The 23,829-nt window shown below is 46.3% G+C and overlaps 1 protein-coding gene across 2 annotated transcripts in view; it reads right to left on the reverse strand.

Moving 5' to 3' along the window:
• GAA (alpha glucosidase) overlaps positions 1-23,829 on the reverse strand; it is a 480,333-nt gene that overhangs the window by 188,196 nt on the left and 268,308 nt on the right. For both annotated transcript variants that reach the window (XM_069209906.1, XM_069209907.1), the window contains exon 11: positions 10,079-10,163. In XM_069209906.1, the coding sequence (XP_069066007.1) occupies positions 10,079-10,163 (85 nt within the window). The remainder of the gene's footprint in view (positions 1-10,078; positions 10,164-23,829) is intronic.

Consider the following 23,829-nt stretch of genomic DNA (forward strand, 5'->3'; position numbering starts at 1 on the left):
CCACCCCACAACCAGAACACATCCCGCAACAACACCCTCATCACATCACACTCATCTGACATCGCCTTCCTCACGGAAACTTGGACCAACCCCTCCTCGGAACCCGACATAGCCATCGCCACCCCCAAGGGATACAAACTCCAACGCAAAGACTGCCTCAACAGGCCAGTTGGTGGCATCGCCATCCTACACAGGGACACCATCAAAGTCACCACCAGCTCCCAAGACACTATCAACAACATAGAACACATGCACTTCCTGATCCACATCAACAACAACTCCACCCTCAGAAGTACACTAATCTACAGACCACCAGGACCACGCCCGCCTTCTGCGACACCATCGCCGACACCATCAGCCCGCACGCCCTCACCTCCACAGACTACATCCTCCTCAGTGATTTCAACTTTCACTTGGATTACCTACAAGACCACAACTCTACCTCCCTCATAGACAACCTCACTAACCTCGGACTCAAACAACTGGTCACCGCACCCACCCACTCAGCAGGACACACGTTCAACGCAATTTTCACCTCAAGCCAACACATAGCCTACACCCACACCACCAAACTCCTCTGGACTGACCACCACTGCGTCCACTTCTCCTTCACCAAACCCCCCACACACCACCATCAACACACCACACCATACCGCATGAAGGACAAGATCCCCACAGAACGCCTGAACTCCCAACTAGCTCACAAACCTCCCCCCCCCCCACACCAACGACCCCAGCACAGGAGCACACAACCTCTCTAAATGGATCACTACCTGTGCAGACACACTAGCCCCCCTCAGAAAACACAACGCCACCCGCAACATCAAGAACGCCCCTTAATTCACCCCCGAACTCCAAGACTCCAGGGGCAAATGCCGCCAAGTGGAGAAAACATGGCAACAAGAACCCTCTACAACCAACTTCTCCACCCTCAAAACCACCACTCGCACCCATCACCAACTCATACGCACCGCCAAAAGAGATCACTACAAGATACGCCTTGACAACAACTCTCAACACAGCAAAGAACTCTTCACCATCATTAATGAACTAGCCAAAGCCAGCAACACAGACCCCTCACACACACAGCCCCTATGTGACGCCCTCTCCAACCACTTCCACCACAAAATCATGGACATCCACAACAGCTTCATACCACACCCACCCACCACACACACCCCTCACTCACCCAACTCAACCCCCACTCATGACCCCCCCACCACACTCACCACCTGGGCCTCCACCACACACGAAGAAACCGAAAAAACCATGAACTCCATCCACTCTGGATCCCCCTCCGACCCCTGTCCTCATCGCATCTACAACAAAGCCAGCCCAACCATCGCCCCCATACTCCGCGACATAATCAACTCCTCTTTCGACTGTCACCTACCCAGACCCCTAGAAGCACATAGAAATCACTGCTCTCCTAAAAAAAAAAACAAAGCCGACCTGGAGATCCTCTCCAACTATCACCCCATCTCCCTCCTCCCTTTCCTCGCCAAGGCTGCCGAGAAACTAGTCAACGCCCGCCTATCCCACTTCCTCGAAGAAAACAACACTCTTGACCCCTCACAATCCGGGTTCCGCAAGAACCACAGCATGGAAACCGCCCTCATCGCATGCACTGACGACATCAGTACCAAAGTCGACAAAGGCGAGACTGTCGCACTCATCCTCCTAGACCTCTCCGCAGCCTTTGACACTGTCTGCCACCACACACTCCACAACATAGGAATTCGCCTCAAAGCCTTAGACTTGCCCACCTCCTTCCTCACCGACCGGACCCAGAGAGTCTGCCTTCCACCTTTCCACTCCACCACTACCAAGATCATCTGCAGAGTCCCCCAAGGGTCCTCCCTCAGCCCCACACTCTTCAACATTTACATGATCCCCCTAGCCAACATCCTCCAATTACACGGAATCACTATCCTCTCCTACGCAGATGACACCCAACTCATCCTCTCCCTCACCCGCAACCCCACCACCGCCAAAACCAACCTACACGCTGCTCTTCTCGACACCGCCAACTGGATGACAACTAACCACCTCAAGCTTAACTCCAACAGAAGATCATCATCTTCGGCCCCAACAAAACCACATGGGACGACTCCTGGTGGCCCACCGCCCTAGGCCCCGCACCCACCCCCTCAAACCACGCATGCAACCTCATCATCATCCTGGACCCCTCCCTCTCCGTGGCGCAGCAAATCAGCGCTCTAACCTCCTCCTGCTTCCACACACTGCGCACTCTAAAAAAAAATCCTTCAAATGGATTCCCCAAGAGACCAGGAAGACAGTCACCCATGCACTCATCAGCAGCAGACTAGACTACGGTAACGCCCTCTACGCCGGCACCACACTCAAACTCAAACGCAAACTCCAGAGAATCCAGAACACAGCCGCATGCCTCGTCCTTGGCCTCCCCGCCACGAACGAATCTCACCACACCTCAAATCCCTTCACTGGCTCCCCATAGACAAGAGAATCACATTCAAGATCCTCATCCACGCACACAAATCTCCCCACAACACCAGCCCAACCTACCTCAACGAAAGAGAGAACTTCCACACTCCCACCCGCAACCTCTGATCAGCTGACCTCGCCCTAGCCACAGTCCCCTGCATCCAACGCACCACCAGAGGAGGCAGGTCCTTCTCCTACCTCGCCCCCAAAATCTGGAGCTCCCTCCCCACCAACCTTCGCAAAACCAAAGACCTCATGCTCTTTAGAAAGAACCTCAAGACATGGTTGTTCGAACAGTGACCCTCCTGCCCCCCCTTGATCCCCCCCCAAGCGCCTTGAGACCCTCACGGGTGAGTAGCGTGCTCTATAATTCTTTTTTGATTGATTGAGGGGGCATATTGGGAGGACTGGTGAAGAGCTCCAGACAATACCCATGTTGGATAAAGTAAGGACCGTTGGGCTGTTGTGATGTTGACCCATTGTGAGTGAAATTGTTGAAGTCTTCCCCCGAAGGTGTTGAATGTGTGGGGGGCAGATGGAAGTAGTCACTGCTTTGCAGTGGAGGAAGATCTGTAGGAGGAAGAGCTCTTACCTCATCCCTCATTGGAATTACCTCTCTAGGAGCCTCTGAAGAAACCCCTGGATTAGGTGGCTTAGGGCTGCCTGGAATAGGATGCAGATGTTCCAGATGAGGTTTTGAAGGAGCCTCTAAAAAAAAGGGCACCAAAAAGTCTCTGTATGGGGGACTGAAGGGCGCACACAGCTTTTTAGCTGTGTCGGTATCTATTTTGAGCTTCTCAAGGGTAGCGATCACTTGAGGCACAAAGGCATATTAAGGACCGCTTGCTGAACTTTGGTCTTGAACCCTGAACAGTGCAGCAAAGCGTGCCTTTGAAGTAAGACACTTAATGCTGCATGCAGCTGTGTCAGCAAATGTAATTATTTGAGATTGTCTGCCCTTCTGCAACTATTTGTTATCCTCTTTTTCAGTACTCATCTAGTAAGAACTGGAGGAGCTCCTCCATCTCAACCCAATGAGCCCTGTAGTATCTGTCCCTCAGAGCTTGTGAATTGGCAATTCGCCAACTAATGGTTGCCTGTGCGGCAACTCTCTTGCCCGCAGCATCTTGTTTTCCTTTTCAAGAGGAGAGTCCCCAGTAGCTTGGCTTTTGACAGGTTTTCGTGCTGTGGTAGTGACAATTGAGTTGGGATGGACCTGAGACCTAATATATATTGGGTAAGAAGGAGCAGATTTATCATTTTTATCAACTCTAGGAGTGATAACTCTAGAGCGGACATGCTCATTTAAAATTTCTGCAGCGTGACAAAGCATACCAGGAAGCATTGGTAGAAACTGAATATCCTCATGTGTGGAAGTAAGGGTATCAAAAAGGAAATATTGTGTGATAGGGGCTCAATGCAGCTCTATGTTAGGAGATGCAGCTGCTTCAGCTGTATCCTCTGGTGGGGAGGGGCAATCAGAGTAGAGATCTGGATCTTTAGAGGTGTTAGGATCTGGATCTTAAGCATCCTACAGGTCTAGATCATGGGGTGGCACACCTAAACCCTCCCCGGGTGATAAAGGGAACCCACAGGAGAATAATGTCCCAGAATAGGAGAGGTGGGAGAATGACAAGGAGAAACAGCAGGATGTGGAGGGGAAGAAGGTGGCAGAGGAGGCGAAGAAGGTGGAGGAAGAGGTGGTGGAGAAAGCAGTCGTGGTGGACTAGTGTGCCTTGTCCTTGGTCGTCGTCTTCTGAGGTGGAGGAGTGTCAAAAGCTTCCTGGAAGCAAAGGTTCCTTTTCAAAATTACAGGTGGAGATATAGTGATACGCCCTTTACCCTCCTGGATTTGGAGTCGGCACTGACGAGTGTCCATAGTCTTCACTATGGGCTCCACTGAAGAAGGAGTAGCAGAAGACTGGCTTGAGTCCTTCTGTTGTGATGATTTTGGTTCCATGTGTTTTGGCACCAAAGGTTTTAGTCGGTGCAACTTGTTCAGCACCAAAGTGGAGGCTGGAGATGTTCTGGTCCGAACCAAAGCTCAAATTGAGACAGAGACAATCTCTCACTCTGAAGAGAAGGAGGTCAAAGATGATGGCTTGGTCTTGGCAACTGTTTTCGGTGCCGAGCATAAAGGCGGGGCAGCCAAAGTATCCTTCCGATTCGGACCATGGCCTGGTGGCAGTGGCGGACAGGCGATCTCAAGCAGTGGCTTTTTAAGGGTCTTGGGGTGTACAGAAGGGGCCACTTTACTCACAGGCTGAGCCGAGATAATCCCATGGCTCTCAATGTCTGATTGAACACCGTAGGCAGAAGAGCCCTGGGTGGAAGGAACCACCTTCTCTTGCTAGGGCTCCTCCTGTGCGTGTTCCTCCCAAAGGTGTCTGGAGTGTCGTTCAGAGTCCTGTGCATCATTTCCAATCTTCAGTCCCGTAGCGTTTTCTTCGGTCAGAACAATTTTCATGCCTCACAGGTTGCCTCTTGATGATCAGGAGAAAGGCAGCGATTACACAGCACATGTTGGTCCGTGTATGGAAATTAAGAGTGGCACGTAGGGCAGAAACTGAAAGGAGTCCGTTCCATCAGGTCAGCCTGTCCGTCGGTGTGGTGTGGAAGACAAACCTGGTGGAAGAAGCGTGACTGCAAAACAGTACTGTCGAAAGAGGGTAGGATAGAAGAAAGATTTCGAACCAGAGCGAGTCGAAGACAGAGCAAAGATACACACGACTGCAGCTGAAGGCAGAGAGAAAACAATCTAACAAAGGAGTTAATGCCCATGCGCACTATCACTGAAAGGAGTAGTCACTCGATCCTTTGACTCAAAAAACTTCTGTGAAGAAAAACAACTTGGACCACTCCTGACCAAACACTAGATGGCATGTGTATCTACAGCCACACATGCCACTGAACAAATATTTTCACAGACATTCATAAAGGAAAAGGGGTCCCTTGGAGAACACTTCCCATTTGTGAATGGGGTACCACCTACTTGACGTAGGTGGTAAAATGAGAATGTTTTACAAACGCATTTCGGTCACAAAACATTGTTACATACCCCTGTGATTCAGTATTAGGAAGGGTCGCACTGAACATGCCCCTTCCTAATACTGAATCGGTATGAATTCGCAATTCCAAATTGCCATTCGGTAACATGTTACTGAATCACAATTTGAAATTTATACATAGCAAAATGAATTTTTCCATTTGCAAATGGCCCGATTTTGCAAATCGTGTCGTTTGCGACAGGAAAAATGCATGATACATCTGGCCATTAGCCAGAATGTGAAATGAGCCACGCTCCATCCCAGTCAGCCTAAATTTTCACCTAGGCCGTGATCTACTGTGACAACAGACTATCATTGACCCTCTGTTATATTTCTACTTTGCATTTTGACCTCATCACGGTTTTGATATTGCATAAATACTTTACAAATTGCCCTAAGTTGAGCCTGCCTGTTCTGTGCCACAGGTAGCAAGGGACTGAGCTCAAGCTAATTTAGTGACTTTGAGGGCTCACCCAGAGAAGGGCTATGATTATCCCTTGTGGTGGGTAGTCACCCACCCCAAATATTACAATATCTTACACAGCTCTAAAGCCAAAAACAGCAGTTTGCACCTGCATGCTGGTTCTCAGTACACCCAAGCTAAAAACCTTGGAAAGGTGACCAGCAACTTTATGACACCCTCTAAAAAGAAACTCTAAAGTAAGATTTTATTACAAACAAACGTGCCTATACTTATCAGGGAAGAGTGATACTTTTCTTTACCTACCCTGTTCTGTTCATTGACGTTACAGTCCTCAAAAGTTCTTGGCTGCTATTTTTTGTGTGACAGTATGTTTTGCTCTCTCAACCTGAAGGAAAATGTTTTCTTTGAAACCTCAGACTGCAGCATTCCAGGTGGCTGGAACCAGTCATTATAGTGATAACCCTTGCAGGTCAAACAAACCTCAAGCTCTATATCTTGTGTGACCTTAGTGTTAGGCTCTTCTGGTCAAGAGCCCTGCTTGATACCATGCAGTGATCTGGAGAGTTTCAACAGCCTACAGAACTCTGTTGGAAAGATGGATATGGTGATACTTTTTACTGTGCTGGGCTACAGGTATGCTCAGGGAAACACAACTGCAATGTTCACTGTACTTTTAAAGCTAGGAAACAAAATACTCATGTTCTGAAGAACATTTTCCCAGACCACCTGTGAAAAGTGGCAGCCACACATTCATGCACACACCCCGTTGTTTCACTGCATCGTTTGTGTCTCACTTGTGACTCAGTGTTCTGTTACTGATCTACTCTTAATAAGGTTTCATTTCAGATTTAGTGCTGACATTCTTTTCAGTGACCAGTTTAATGCTAACCTTTTTTCTACAAGGGCCACATGAGCCCTGTCTCAATGGATGCTATTATTATCTACTTCCAATCAGCTCTCTGAATGCGATACTTCGTTGTGCTCTTTTAACTCTAAACATAAGACACCTTGATTGGACCGCAATGAGTTCAAAAGGAACCTAAAAGGACAGTACTTCTGTAAACTCCTCTCTTACAGACTGTATTACCAGTGTAGTGTTGGCTTTTGACATGTACAAGTCAGTAGAAGGATTACCTGTTGTAACAAGTCTCTTGGTTTCTTTCAACTTGTTTCTGATTGTGGTCTTTTTGGAACTCATGCTCTCATTAGAAATCAATCTTCCTGCTTTCTTCTTCAGGGAGAAGAGAGTTAGATGGCAACTTTACCCTATGGCTCTCCTGCCCCTGAGCTTAGGCTTGAAAAACCTGATGTCAGATAAATAAAATCACTGTATAATCCAGTGATTTCCTCCCCAGTTCGGAAAGCCATCAGAGACACAAGTTTAGGATAAAGGGAAGCCTCACATTTCTGTGGAGAAAGCAGAAGGTAGAGAGACTCCTGATTGAGACAGACAAAATACAAAGTAAAACCTCAGCCACTGTATAATTTAGTTACTTACCTTTGGCAACAGACTTTCTTGTATAAACTATCTACCTACAGTCCTCACCTTCTGAATATTCCACAAGCTTCAGACTGGAAGCAGAAACTTTTTCTGGAGTACCTCTATGGGCTGGTAGGTGATGCCGTTCAGCTCCGCACCAACACTGTTCTATTCTGGAAATGAACTGCAGGACCCATATAGGTGCCACTTCTGCATGCTAACGTCAATGGTTTTCAAGGGATCTTATCAAGGGATAGAGCCCAGTTCACAGAATGGGAAGAATGGAAATATCAGTGAGAAATCTGAAAGTAGACAGTCTCTACAAGACAGAGCATTACTGAAAGTAAGCAACTTGTTCTTCTGGTGAAGACTTCTAATTGTAGATTCCTCAGCTTTAACTTTTGAATAGATACAAAAGCAGTACCAATTATAAGAAGGGTACGTGAATTAGCTCAGACCAGAAAGTCTTGTGGGACACAATAGGAAAGGTGGCCTTCTCACGGTCAGTAGTTCTTCATGAAGATATGGAATGATGTCCACAGAGTCACATTGCAGATGTCCAGGTCAGAAACTCTGCATATCAACACAGTGGTGGCATCTTCAGACCTGAAGGTCTTGTATGGCAGACTGACACAGAACTTGACATTCACTCACTCATCTCAACAATGTTACAGTAACAAGGAACATGGTCTTGATGATGAGAAGCCGCAAACGACAGCTGTGAAGCAGCTCAAAGGGAGTACACATCAAAAAACATGTGGACCAAGTTATGACTTGAATCTCGCATGAGGAAAGGAGTGTGAGAAACCAGCACTGGATCCCTTTGAAAAATACATCACATCTGGTGACTAAAATCATGAGGGAGGATCAAGCAACCAAAAAACCTGAAAGGTCCCCTTAACTGTGCCTAAAGTAAACCATTGCCAGACTACAGACATAATAAACACAGAACGTCAAATAAATTCCACATAAATTCGTTTGGGGGGCAAGGCAGAGGGTTGATTTGTTAAACGTCTCCCCACAAAGGGCATATACAGTTTTTTGTCGAGGGACACCTGGCTGCTAAGATGACATCAATCACCTCCTGGGCAAGGTCGGAGATGTTCGGCTGTCACTGCTCAATCTCCATGATTGAAGGATGTGATTGTGCAGGTCTGGGTGCAGCTACCAGCCCTGTTGGTGTGACGGTAGATCCTCCCAGACAGGCTGCTGATTAAAGGACAGATGCTCAAGCCCAGAAGCTGAGGAAACTGTACTTTCCATGCCCAATCAGGAGTTACTAGAATGACTGTGGCCCATTGGTCCTGTTCTTCAGAACTCAGAGCTGAAGAGGTATTGGTGAGGTGGCATACAGGACTCCAGAGTCCCACTCTAGCAGAACAAGTCTGTGAGCGAGAGACGCCTTGAAAACGCCAGCATACAGAACTGCTGATACTGCATATTCTTGGTATAGTGAAGAGATCAAACAAAGGCCACCTCCGGGTGCTACTGTCACTCCTGATACGCTAGGCTCAGATGACAGAGTTTGTCTGCCCTGGCATTCAAAGTTCCTGACAGGTGGTTCTAACATAGCAGATAATTCATTTATTGCTCACATGGGTTGCTATGTTTCAGGCTTCAGGTAGTCCTGTTATGCTAATGGTGTCCTTTAAGGTCTACACATGCACAGCACATATAACGTGATTGCTATATTTGACTCATCACAAAATATATCTCTAACCAGAAAGAGGTTGTCTGTGAGCACCTGAACCAGCCTCATCTTGGTAAAGTGAAGAAAGTCAAGCTAACGGCCTCCTGATCCAGGAGGTTAATATTGAGCTGAGCCTATGCCGGAGACCAGAGACCTCTGATCTTCACCTCCCCTGGGTGGCGCTCCAATCCAGAAGTGATGCCTTGGTCACCACTGTCAGCTGTGTGTGTTTGAAGAAGAGTCTGCAGCTGAGCCAAAAATGGTCCAGTAACCACTACTGCAGGTCTTTTGCAGCATCCTCCAAAATCTAGATGTGGTCAAAGAGGTCCTCTTAATGTTGGGTCCATTGAGAGTTAAGATTCAACTGCAAAGGGCGAACATCCTTCCGGGCGTGTTTGACCATTAAGATGCTGGAGGCCATCAGTCCCAGCAGCCTCAGAGATGATAACACTGAAATCCAGGACAGAGACTGAAAGATAGAGATCATAACCTTAATGTCCTAGACTCTCCTTTCTTGGAGAAACTGAACTGTGTCTAAAATTGCTCCAATGTTAGAGCACCTGTAACTTCAGTTCTCCAACACTGGTATTTTTTATATATTCTTATGCTTGAATTATTCCCCGTCGTCAGGCTAGGGATCCCTGGTGGGATTCTCAGCCTGAAGACAAGGAATGATTCAAGCATGTGAATATATAAAATATCTAATATTGGAAAACATTGTTGATGCTGGTCATTTTCCATCTCGACTCTGGGAACCAAAGACATTTCTGGTAATTACCAGAAGGCATGGTTGTAATACCCTCACTATTCCCATTAACTTAGCCAAAGTGTAAATGGGGATATGCATAAGTCTGTTTTCTGGAGAAAAAAAATACAGACACAAGTCCAACCAGCTTTAAAAGAGGGCCTATGAAGTTGATCAGTAGTGTATGGCTTTGACATTGCATGCTATATGTATTTATATGTTTTACCTGGCGTGTATGGAGGGTCATCAAATTCTTCAGAAGGGCAGCCATCTGTAGATCCATCAACAAAGTTAGATGGTTCATTCATATCCTATTGAAAGAAAATGTAATACTTTAGCTTAGAACTTACAATAGTTCAGCAGTGTATGCAATTGAAATGCAACCATTCATTTTCTTGTTGTAACTACTCATAACTGGGACTTTTTTTCTTGCAGCTTAGTGTCTGTTTGAGGGGTTTTACTTCAGCTAGCTACATTCCAGAAAATCTGCAGCTCCCACATGCTTTTCTCTTATGAAATTAACATTAAAGGTTTGCGCACATGTGGGGCAACTAACTACTGCCTGTAGTCAGTGGCATCTTTGGGAGCTATTGGCATGCAAAAGACAAACAGAATTTTACTACACAGAAATACAAGAAAATGCCATTGTACTGGCTGTATAGTAAAAATGGAGAAAGGACTGAGACTTGCCAGGAAAGCTGAAAGCATACTCTTTGCTTAAAGTTATATTATGGGCCAAATCAAATACAGCAATCAGTTTATTTGTGTTGTGCAGATGTAGACTTTGAAGGACACCATTAACTTCACATGACTACCTAAAGCCAATAAATTAATCATCTGCTATGTTAGATTCAATGATTGTGTTAATCCAACCTTTCACAATGAGTGGGTGATGCATTTGAATCCAGCAACAACAGGTTTGCCAAACTCCTCAACCACACTTTCAAAGAACTACATAACACTGGCTCAGCATACCTCAACAATCGTATCTGCTTTCACAAACCTTTCAGACACCTCTGCTCGCCCGTACTCCTCTTTCACACAGTCCAAGCAAACAGAAATCGAGATCCAGCGGTCCAGCCTTCTCCTACCTGCCCCTGAAGTATAGAACGACATGCCACTAAACATGAGAGCCTTCTCCTCACTTCTTGAGTGCTAAAAGAAGCTGAAGACCTGACTTGAGTTCTTCTACTAGGATCTAGGTATGGCTAGGTTCACACCTGCTCAGCACCAGGATGCCCCCCCCCCTACCCCCCAGGTGATAATGCACTCTACAAGTCTGCGTCACATATAACAATTTAAATGGGACTAGAATTTAACCATAAATAGCTATGACCATTGATTTATATAAAACAGAAGACCATCCCACTCTGCCCAGTGGGAATGTGCAGTTTAAACTGCATTTTATTGCACATGGAGGAAACACATCTGGATGCTCACTAAACATATGTAATGTTGAATATATTCCTACAATGGCTTCAATCATAAGTCGAACCATTCCTCTCATTGAACAGACACTTATGACCATATAAGCTAACATATCAACACATGACCTGCCATCTGACAGAATCGGTCTACAAAGTGTATTGCGACTTTGGTTTTCTTATTAGGATGTAAATTTTAGTCTTCCAACATGGAGAAGGATACACAAAAGGACAGAGATGACTGGCAAGATGTGGGGTTAGAGGTTGATAAGGTGATTTGTTAAATTGCTGAAGAAGGATTGACCGATATTACAGATTTTAATTTCAAAGCAGTTCAAATGATCTCCCAGGTGTTGCTGGTAAGTGCTAAGCAAATTTTTCAGAACTTAAAAATTGGACATTTCTTGGAAAATGTTAAATAATCTGTTTGGGTCTATGGGCTATAGTGATCCCGAAAGCGGACAATGAACGGCGGCACCTTTGTGCTGTCATTCTGAATCCTTGATTTATGAATGGTATGGGGTGGTAATTCAAGAGGGACTCAATGTTTGCATGGGGGGAGGGTGGAAGAATGCAGTACACCAAGATCCTATCCTGATCTTCCATACAGCATGGAAGAGCTCTTTCAATGAAACCTGTGTATTTCTATGAAATAAGAGGTTCCCTGCTGCAGTGGAAGCGCCTGTAAGGGTATCTCATTACATTTCTGTTTTTATTAATATCAATTACCTCTCGCAATTAGCAAAGCTGTCTCTATGAAGACCTGAAAAAAGCACAACAACATTTAAAAATTAAACCAAAGTTAATTGTAAGGAAATACCTCTTTTTCCATGCTCACTTCCAAATTTATGGACTGATGCGGCTGGTTTTTACAGTCTGAGTGCACGGAGACCGGCTAATCAGACCTCAGTGCCAGTGTTCTGACCCTATACAAATTGCATGTCGAATTGGACATACCTAATTGGCAAGGACTGACTTAAGTATAATACCCTAGTACATGGTACCCATGGCACGCAAAGCAGAGTGTTCACTCAGGTTTGCAGCGCTGTTTGTGCCACCCTGTGTGTGACAGAGTACAAAATGCCCCCCTAGCCTGCCACTGTAGACAGGAAGGACAGTGTTTACACTGCCACTTCGACTTTGCCATTCACTCCAATGGCAAAACCACCCTATCCCTTAACAATATAAGTCTCCTCTAGGGAAGGCCTATGGAGCCCTGTGGCAGAGAGCTGTATTTTGTTAAGTAAGACATATATTTTTAATATGTGTTAACAGCAAATCTTCCAAACTGACATTTTACTGTGGATAGGTTTAGTAGCCCCAATGGCTAACAGAGGGTTACTGGTGGGCACCTCAACCTAGCTAACTGCTGCATGGGATTACGTAACTGGGCATGTAAGGTATCAAATTAATTGTGCCATTAAACCGGACCTGATACCCTGGTTGAAATTAATACCACCAACTTTAGAAACTTTTAAAAGTTTAAGAAGTTGCCACTCTGTACTAAACCAAACCACCGGCCTCAAAAAGGCCCTGGCACATAGACAGCTTTGTGACTGCCTGGGAAGACAGGTGAACAACTCCCCAGCACAGGAACAAAGGCAGCTGCCACAGAGTGAGGTGTCGCCTCCTCTCTCAGGGTGGCTACTCAAGGTGTTAGCCCAAAAGGTGAGCTTCAAGGGTGAAGTCACATTTGTGAGGGAAGTTGCGTCAACACCCCTGAGCAGGATGCCTTTTGTTCCTGCAGACAAAGTGAAGAGAGCGCAAGGAGGGGAAATTTGCCCTCAAACCAGTTTTACCGTAGGCCTAAAGACCTCTGACAGCCACAACTTCTAGGGTGGCCTGCCAAGCTCCTGACGATCGAGGAAGAGTCGGTCTATCTTGAAAGGGGCAGTAATGTAGCACTCTGGGATAGCCAGATGCCACACATCACAGGAACTTCTTCACTAGGTAGGAAGGGACCCTGTAGCCCATTGGCTAGTGACTGGGTGGTTCCTCTCAGGTCATTTTCCTGGGTTAAATGTGGCACACCTGAGCAATAGGACCCTCAGATTCCACTGAAATCTGAGTTGAGGACCGAAAAAGGACTGCTCAGCTGCCCTTGGACCCGCACAAAAGTGAGGATGTACAGTTGGAAGGGCTGCACCTGCTGCACTTTTGACTAGCAAAGTTTGGACTGTGCCTGCATCTCCTGGCTCATGGAAAATTTGATCCCCAGTGCCAAACTACAGCCATGACTCCAAGAGTCAGTCAGCTGATCTCCTGGAACCAGCTCCAGGGACACAAGAGCTGAAGTAGCACAAAACTGACAAGTTGGTAGCCACCGCAGACGTTATGCATCTTCCTGTCGCCAGACACTCAAGGGGAGATATTCAAGATATCCAAAAATTGTACCGAAGTCTGCCTGATCTGGGAGTGCTAGCCAAGCGTGGATTCAACACATCCAAGGAACACTAACCCTACTTAAGATCTTGCCCCAGCCAGTGCAGAATGACCAGTATCCGAGCCAAGGACATTGAGGGACCCTGATCTCTGTGGCCATGTTTGTCACACTTCATCTGTGGACCGAGGAACACCCACAAGAACATCCTCGATGACCGCACCACAACCGGAACATCCTTTTGAGCATCCTGTGCCTGCATTCCTCAGTATCAGGATCGCTCAACTGATGTCTATGGCGGTTCTTCTGTAAAGCTTGTATCATCCTTTAAAACACTCTGGTGGCATGGTAAACGTTCAAAATATCACTCTGGCCCTCTAGGCCTCTATTCTGTCGGAATTGCTCATCATACCCGGGACGGAGTAGCTCAACTAACTGTTTCAAACTATTCAAAAGTTTCCAAAGTTTGTGTTGACCATCGTTTGTTGCAGTTGCTTTTAAAAGTGATATCTTCTAAAATCTGTATCTATGAAACCCTCAGATGGATTTTGTTCATCAAGGTCTCTAAAAATTCATAAAAATATAATCTGATTTAATACATTGGTGTCCTCTTTCTTTCATGTGTCGCTGCTTTCTTATTTATTGTTTGATGCTGTTAAATGCTTTACACTACACAGCTCCTTTGCTATGCCTTACTGCACACAGCCACAGCTACCCAGGGTTGAGCCTTGAGGTTAAGTAAACGAGCCTGACTGAACCCAAGATGAGTGTCCTGCATGATCATGTACACCCAACTCCTCATAATAGTGCCTAGAGATGAGATCCAGAACTTGTGTTTAGCTGTATCAGACAATAAGCAAGTCAGTGACAACTGAAAAACAAATATGCAAGTCAACATTGAGAAAAAGTTTTTTGGAGACTGGCAAGTTCTGTTACAAGATACCTGCTTCCCAAGAAGAAAAAGTGCAAAGGCTGCAAAAAGATCTTGCTAAAGAGTCTTTAATGGTGGAAAGCCTGCAAGTTGACATGGCCACCTTGTCCACACTGGGGATAAATGAGCTGAGAGCTCTGTGCAAGGAGAGGAACATTTTTCCCAGGTCTTACCATCAAGAAAGAAGAAACGGATAAAGCTCTTAGATCCCGGGAGGAAGCCAGAAAAAGCCAGGCTCAACTGGAGAAAGTAATAACTCCTGTGAGTGGGGATGAAGAAGACAGTATCCATTTTGACCCTGAAGTGGAACCTGAGAGTGTGGTCTCCTCAGCTCGATCAAGAAACAACTCCAATGTGACCAACTAGCCCCCACTAAGATTTACCGCTACTTCCAGGTATGCCACACACTCAAGACAGTATTGCCAAAAGGTCGATGCGCCCTAGAAGATCACCTTTTAGAGGAATACATGTTGTAGCAAGCGACCTCCCTGACATATAAAAAGCTACTCAACACCCCAAATGATGCACTGCAGCACCTGAGGGAACAAGGAGCCCAAGACCTTGAGAAGCTTGAAGATGATGACTGGGTGGAGGCTTTAGCATTCCCAAGGGAGACGGCCGTACAGGTGGGTTTCCGATCAGTGCAATTAAAAATACTACATTGGTCCTAGTACGCTTAGACCACACTGTTTAAGATGGGTAGAGTGAGGACAGAGAGTTGTCGGCGTGGGCAACAGGCATCTCCTAACACATGCTGTGAGAATGCCCCACACTACAAAGCTTTTGGGCAGGGATGGTGGATGTATGTATGAAGTGTCCGGGGGCTTGATGACTGCCTCTGCAAAATGTTGTCTCCTCTAGGTTTGGAGTGCAACAGACCTGAATCTCATGGCACAAATATGGTGGACACTGGGACTGCAAGATTTGGTGGGGGGCAGAGCAGCTGCCCCAGCTGGGGGACTGGAAGTGCAATATGGACTGGTATTTGCTGGCTGAGAGGGTGATATATGAAGGGTGGGGTTGACCCTGATAATGGACAAACATCTGGGGGCTAACAGGGGAAATATTGGTAATGATTTTGTTTCTTCTGGGCTGGTAGGGGTCCAGTCAGGCCCATCTGGGTCCCACACAAACGTTGACTGAGTTGGTGGACGGAGGGGGGGCTTTGTGGGCTATATTGGAAGGGTGATATATTTGTAGATGTGATGTATAGTGCCCCACTATGCTAAGTACCTGTATTTTACTAAAAACTGTCAATAAACAGAGTTTAAAAAAGTAGAAACAACTCTTTGTGAGTGAAAGGAGCTCCATAGTAGGAAGGAGACAAGGAACCTGGAAGCCCAGCTCAGCCTCTTGGAGATCCAGGAGAGGACACTTGCCCTGGAGGACAGAAGATTGGCCCTGGAGGACATAAAATTGGCCCTGGAGGAGAAGAGGGTCAAGCTGGGAATCGAACTCCAACGACATGGTGGCAGCAGTAAAGAGGCAGAGACAACTGCAGAAGGTGCCTATGATCCAGGTTGCCCTCGGGAATTGTACCTAAATATGTGAAGGCGATTACACTGATAAGTGACTGGCATCCTATGCAAGAGCTCTTGGGATGAGAATGGTGAGTGCACACAATTGGGGGGTCCTCACTGTGCGAACTCATTCCAAATGTAAGGAAAAATAGGCCACTGGCACTTGAGGATGAGGTGGCAGAGTCTTACACTCACACAAAAAGCCACTAATTGAGCTCTTTGGTCTCACCCTAGAAGAGTACAGATAAAGGATTAGGAGCACATAAAAGGAAGAAACACAGACGTGGGCTGATTTTGTAGATGCCTCTGTGAAGTCACTGGATTTCATGGATTAAAGGTAACAAGGTTGATACCTATGAGTGCTTGTATAATTTAATGGCTAAAGAACACATACTTATCTACTGTTCCTCAGAGATGTTACCCCAGCAATTAGTAGATTCCAAGTTATAGCCCTAGAGTGCTGGGGATGATAGCTGATGAGTGGGTACACATTAAGGTATACAAAAAGCCCTCAGATAGTGAACACAAAAAACAGAGAACAGCCCCTTTCTTCAAGGGAAAATGGAGCAGGGGCAAGATTAAAAGATCAGAGAATCCCAAGCGGGGAAAATCAGAACCACATCCCTATCAAGGGGTGGGGTTTCAGGAATACAACTCTTCAAAGGCTGGGGTGTGCTTTGACTGTAGGTTACTAGGGCACAAGACGGGCGATTCTGCATGTGCCAAAAAGTCAACCACTGGTGACATTTCCAAGGGGATAGTCAGAGTAGGACCTGGGGTGGAAGTTGTCCCCTGGTGATTGCAAGGGGTACACTGAAGCCACATTAGTTTCCCTGGGTGGTGAGAAGTTAAACCTTTGACCCACTAGCCTGCCAGTATGGTAAAACACAGGTCGTGGACAAAAGCAATGGGGTGGAAGTTCAGGCCTTGAAGGATACAGGTGCCAGCATAACCACGGTGTAGGCCAAACTGGTTTCCCAAAGCCAAATATTATTTGATGAGGTGCATGAGATAGTCATTCCTGACAATGTGACAAAGTCCCATCCCATAGCTGTGGTGGGCTTTGAGTGAGAAGGGGTTCCTGGTACTAAGTAGCTGTATCCCCTGCCTTCCCAGTGGAATAGGCAATGACCTTTACCTTGGCAGAGATGAAGAGAAAGACACATGCTGCAATGCTGGGTCTCCCCAAGTGGGTTTGTGTCTCCACTAGAGCACAGAAGGCCTTAAGGGAAAGAGAAGGGATTGTGGATCGTAAAACAGTGGCCCCTATCCCTAGGACCAACAGGAAGGCTAGGAAGCCTGGGAAGGCTTCTTTCAAAAATCACCAAGACATGAAGGAGACTACCTCTCGGGGGAGGGCCTGGTTTCTGAAGGAGGAGGGTGCTGCCTTGAGAGACTTGTCTGACTTGGCAGAACTTCAACGAGCAGGTGCTCCCTCTAGAGAGGGCTTGAGCCAGGGACAGAAGACTTGTCCCACTCTTGATGGCGTGAGACAGTTGGCTGTCAAACAGGAGGAAGCTGATGTCAGTGGTGCGCCTAGGGTATACTGGGAGTAGGGAATCCTGTGCAGTGAGGCAAGGGACCCCTAAATCAAGTGAAACCTGGAGAGTGGTGGCCCCCAACAATACAGAGAATTCCTCCTTATCCTGGCCCATGACATTCCCTTAGCTGTACATTTGGGACAGACCAAAACCTGGCCAGGCTGGTCAACCACTTTTATTGGCCCCAAATGCCTGCGAAGGTGAAGATGTTTTAATGCTCTTGTGTCACCTACCAAGCCAGTGGCAAGGCAGATGGCAAGCTAAAGGCTCCCCTGATACCACTTCCTGTGGTGAGGACTTTTTGAGAGAGTGGGGATTGACATTGTTGGTCCCCCAGACACACCAACTGCCTCTGAGCATAGGTTTATCCACGTGATAGTGCACCCGAAGCATTGCCCCATGGAACGGTTACTGCTCCTGCAGTGGCTACAGCCTCAATGGGTATTTCTCCCAGAGTGGGTTTTCCTAAGGAAGTAATTTCAGATACAGGCATAGACCTAATGTCTGCCTATCTGGAAGTAATGTGGGATGAGTATGGGGTGACTTATAAGTTGACCACACCTTAACATCCACAAGGAAAAGGCCTTGTTGAAAGATTTATCAAGACCATGAAGGCTCCTCTGCCTGCATCCCTCAGCATAAGGACTACTCCACTGATGTCTATGGCGGTTGTCCTGTAAAGCTTGGATCTTGCTTTAAAACGCTCTGGTGGACAGATAACTGTACAAAATGTCCAGTCTGGCCCCCTAGATCTCGGTCATGCCAGATCTGGCCACTAAACCCAGGCCAGAGTAGCCAAACTAACTGTTTCAAACTATTCAGAAGTTTCCAAAGTTTTTGTTGACCAATGCTTGTTTGCGGCTGCATTTAACAATGAGAATATATTCTAAAACCTGTATCTTTAGTACCCTGCAGTGGATGTTGTTCATCAAGGTCTCTACAAATTCATAAAAATATGATCTATTTTCATAAATTGGTGTCTTCTTTCTTTCATGTCGTTGCTTGTGTATTTCGTTGTTTGGTGTTCTTAAATACTTTAGACGAGGGGCCAGATGTATGAATCTGGCCCATTGCGAATTTTAAGAAATCGCAATTACCGAGTCGCAAAGGGCCATGTATCACATTTGCGATTCGGTAATTGCGATTTCTTAAAAATCGCAAATGCAATTACCGAATCGCAAATTGCGATACTGGCCCCATTCGCAGCTATGGGCCTGTTGGCCCATAGCGGCAAATTTTTTGTATTACCTAAATTGCGATTTCTGAAACAGAAATCGCAATTTGGGAAATGCAAAAGGCCAGGGTGCTGGGGGCCTAAGGCCCAATCTCCTGCACCCCAAAAAACACTTTTTTACCATGTAAAGTATACACATGCCAAAAGGGCATGTGTGCTTTACATGTTAAATTTAAAAATGCAGTTTTACTGCATTTTAAAATTTTGCACCAGGTTACCACCTGGTTGCAGACAATGGTATTTTGCATGTGCAAAATACCATTCTGCGAAAAATCGCAATTTGCGATTTTTTGCAGAATTGCCTTGCGACCTGGATTTTGCGAATCGCAAATTGCGATTCGCAAAATCCTGGTCGCAATGCAGAAAATCACAATTTTAGCGATTTTCATTTTGTGGTCTGTGAATGCCTTTGATGCATTGCAGACCACGATTTTGCACTCGCAAACGGCCGATTTCACAGTTTGCGAGAGCAAAATCATTTGATACATCTGGCCCATAGTTCCTTACTACTCGCAGCCACAGCTACCCAGAGTTGAGGTCAGGAAACAAGCCTGACTTAACCCAAGATGGTATTTGTGGGTGTAGTGCATGATAAGGACCCACAGCCATATCATGTAATACACCAAATCCCAACAATATTCAACATTACAAAGCCCTCATTTCAAAACTCACGTTTTAACATTTTGTTGTATTGACACAAGCTTTGGCACGGATATGAAGGTGTCTTTATTCACACGTTTGAAGAAGTAATGAGAAGAGAACAGCACATCAGCAGTGAGCACAAACTTGCAGCCTTTAATGAAGCTGGAGTTTAGGGAAGACTCTGCGGTGAAATTAAATTTGTTACTAACCTTTAACTCTAGTTTACCAGAACTGGTATCCTTCATAGATTCACATGCTTAAATCAGACCAGTATCAGACCAGATCAACCTTTTGGCAGGCTGGGAACACCCCTTACTTTTAAAAAAGCACTAAAAGTTTTAAAAGTATTGGTCCGACAACAGTGCTTTGTACCGCATTCACCTCATTCAGAGCAGCCCACATTTTAGCCAATAAGGTGCACGTGGTACCCTTTCTACTAACTTTAGAGGCCACCACAGCATAGACTTCATAACGCAAATCTGAAGAAATCCAAGAGTAGGTAGTGTGCCTCTGTCTGGGTGAGAGGGAGAACTGCACAGGAAATGTATGAAAAATGCCAATGCTTGAGAACAGAAGTTCTACTCAAGTAACTGATTTCCTCTCCAGCATTGGGTCTTTCATGGATTCTCATGCTTGAATCAGACCAGTAAGCAGCACACGCAAAATCTGATAAGAAACAGCTGCCATACTCGGGTTTGGACAATGACTGGTGACTGTATACCCGCTCTTCCAAGCAGATAAGCGGTAGGTGGGAGCAGCACACCTTCACAGAGCACAACTACTGTGGATATGCTTTTAGTGGAATGTGTAGTCTTCCCTGCTGCCAAAGGGACTCTTTGCTTTCTTTGGTCCCAAAGCTAAGTAGCCTGAGAGTCACGGGTACAATGAGACTTTAGATACGTTGTGGTCACTGCTCAGAGAGCAAAGGGAGACAGAAAGCTGATCAGAGGTTCTAATATTCTTGGTTCTTCCCATATAAAATTGGGTGCACCTGTGAACATCTAGTGAGCACAGTGATCTCTCGGCTTATGATGAAGGGTTTGGAAAGAAAGAAAAAATAATTACAGACTCTTCAAAGTGGATGTCGTAAGTACACTGTGCATAAACTTAGTGAGTCAATTAATCTTTATTCGACTAAAATAGGTATAAGTGTATGAACATACAATACATAAATACAATAATAAAAATGCATAAAACCCAGTTTCATAATGATTTTAAGAAAACGAAAAGCACTCAGGATGGTCTCTCCATCATGCAAAAATAAAACCATATGTGCCACTGTAAGAAACATTTACAGTAAATAGATGCTCCGTTCCGTACCTCTTCCTCCTGCTCAATGACCATCTTTTATAATTAATCATAGCATAACATACTTGCGGGCAGTCGGATGTAAGAAAATAGTTTGTTCATAGTGTTGGATATTAGCTTCTTGCATAAGTGGAACTGGAAAACGTTTCCGGTAAGATGTATACAAAGTGCAAAACCGCATAAAGGAGTTATCATAGGAACGCCTGGGGAGAATTTTAAAACCACAGTCCCTGTAAGAAGTGGATGGTATTAAATCGTAATCAGATGAGGAGAAATCTGTGCTGTGTAGTAATGATGATAGTTAAATAAAAGTTTTATGCAGATGACAAATTTAGTAGCCAAGAGTGAATTCCAGACTGTGATAAACCTTGTCCTTTGTTAAGTGTAGACATGGTGCATTTATCATGAAGGCAGAGTTGGCAACTCTTCTTGCTGTAAAAACTAAAAGGAAAGTGTAGGTAGGAGGCTGGCCTGGCTTGTAGTGGGTACCAAAGGTATTTGCACCTTGTGCCAGGTCAAGTTATCCCTTATTAGTAGAGAAGAGGTGTTTCTAGCAGCTTAGACTGATAGAAGGTAGCTATGGCAAAGCAGCTTAGGCTGAACTAGGAGACATGCAAAGCTCCTACTATACCACTTATATCATATGCACAATATCATAAGAAAACACAATACACAGAGTTACTAAAAATAAATGTATTTTATTTTTATGACAATATGCCAAAAGTATCTCAGTGAGTAGCCTCAGTAAGAAGGTAAGTACTGTACACAAGTTATATGTACACAAACCAAAATTAGGTAAATAAGAGCAAGAAAAGTAATGCAAACAGTGTAGAACTACAATAGGTTGCAATAGGCAAGCATAGGTATAGGGGCAACACAAACCATATACTCCAAAAGTGGAATGCGAACCACGAATGGACCCCAGACCTATGTGAGCTTGTAGAGGGTCGCTGGGACTGTAAGAAAACAGAGAGGGTTAGAAAAATACCCCATCCCAAGACCCTGAAAAGTAGGAGTAAAGTACACCTACTACCCCCAGAGAGCACAATAGTCATGATAGGGGAATTCTGCAGGAAGAACAAACACCAGCAGTGCACTGACAACGGATTTCCCGACCTGAGTACCTGTAAGACAAGGGGACCAAGTCCAATAGTCGCGACAGTGTCCGGGGGGGCAGGAGCCCAGGAAACCCAGGATAAAGGTGCAAGGAAGCTGCCTCCGGTTGGAAGAAACTTGGAGTTCTGCAAGAAAGAAGAGGACTAGGAATTTCTCCTTTGGAAGACAGATGTCGCACGTTGAGATGAAGCTTGCAGAGGTGTTCCCACACAGAAATACCGCAAACAAGCCTTGCTAGCTGCAAGGGTCACAGTAGAGGTTTTTGGGTGCTGCTCAGGACCAGGAAGGACCAGAATGTCGCCTTTTGGAGGAGGAGACAGAGGGGCGCTCAGCAACTCAGAGAGCCCTCACAGAAGCAGGCAGCACACGCAGAAGTACCCCAACAGGCACTTGGAAGGAAAGTGGACCTGAGTCCACGCAAAGTTACAAAAGGGGGTCCCACAACGTCGGAAGACAACTCAGAAGGTTGCGCACTGCAGGACGGAGTGCTGGGGACCCAGGCTAGGCTGTGCACGAAGGAAATCCTGGAAGAGTGCACAGGAGCAGCTGCAAATCACGCGGTACGCAGCTTTGCAGTCTAGCGTGGGGAGGCAAGGACTTACCTCCACCAAACTTGGACTGAAGAGTCACTGGACTGTGGGAGTCACTTGGACAGAGTTGCTGTGTTCCAGGGACCACGCTCGTCAGGATGAGAGGGGACCCAGAGGGCCAGTGATGCAGTCTTTTGGTGCCTTCGTTAGCAGGGGGAAGATTCAGTCGACCCACAGGAGATTTGTTCGGAGCTTCTGGTGCAGGGTGAAGGCAGGCTACCCCCAGAGCATGCACCACCTGGAAACAGTCGAGGAAGCCGGCAGGATTAGGCGTTACAATGTTGCTGGTAGTCGTCTTGCTACTTTGTTGCGGTTTTGCAGGCGTCCTGGAGCAGTCAGCGGTCGATCCTTTGGTAGAAGGTGAAGAGGGAGATGCAGAGGACCTCTGGTGAGCTCTTGCATTTGTTATCTGAAGAATTCCCCGAAGCAGAGACCCTAAATAGCCAGAAAAGGAGGTTTGGCTACCAAGTTAGGAGGATTGGCTAACAAAAGAGGTAAGAGCCTATCAGAAGGAGCCTCTGACGTCACCTGCTGGCACTGGCAACTCAGAGCAGTCCAGTGGGCCCCCAACACCTCTGTTTCCAAGATGGCAGAGGTCTGGGACACACTGGAGGAGCTCTGGGCACCTCCCCTGGGAAGTACTGGTCATGGGAGTGGTCACTCCCCTTTCCTGTGTCCAGTTTCGCACCAGAGCAGGGCAGGAGGATCCCTGAACCAGTGTAGACTGGCTTATGCAGAGATGGGCGTCATCTGTGCTCATCAAAGCATTTCCAGAGGCTGGGGAGGCTATTCCTCCCCAGCCCTTCACACCTATTCCCAAAGGGAGAGGAGAGGGTGTAACACCCTCTCTCAGAGGAAATCCTTTGTTCTGCCTTCCTGGGCCAGGGCTGCCTGGACCCCAGGAGGGCAGAAACCTGTCTGAGGGGTTGGCAGCAGCAGCAGCTGCAGTGGAGACCCCGGAAAGGCAGTTTGGCAGTATCCGGGTTCTGTGCTAGAGACCCGGGGGATCATGGAATTGTCACCCCAATACCAGAATGGAATTGGGGTGACAATTCCATGATCTTTGACATGTTACATTGCCATTTTCGGAGTTACCATTGTGACGCTATACATAGGTAGTGACCTATGTATAGTGCACACGTGTAATGGTGTCCCCGCACTCAAAGTCTGGGGAATTTGCCCTGAACGATGTGGGGGCACCTTGGCTAGTGCCAGGGTGCCCACACACTAAGTAACTTTGCACCCAACCTTCACCAGGTGAAGGTTAGGTTAGACATATAGGTGACTTATA

The sequence above is a fragment of the Pleurodeles waltl genome, chromosome 10, assembly GCF_031143425.1.
Source record: "Pleurodeles waltl isolate 20211129_DDA chromosome 10, aPleWal1.hap1.20221129, whole genome shotgun sequence".
Lineage (NCBI taxonomy): Eukaryota > Metazoa > Chordata > Amphibia > Caudata > Salamandridae > Pleurodeles > Pleurodeles waltl.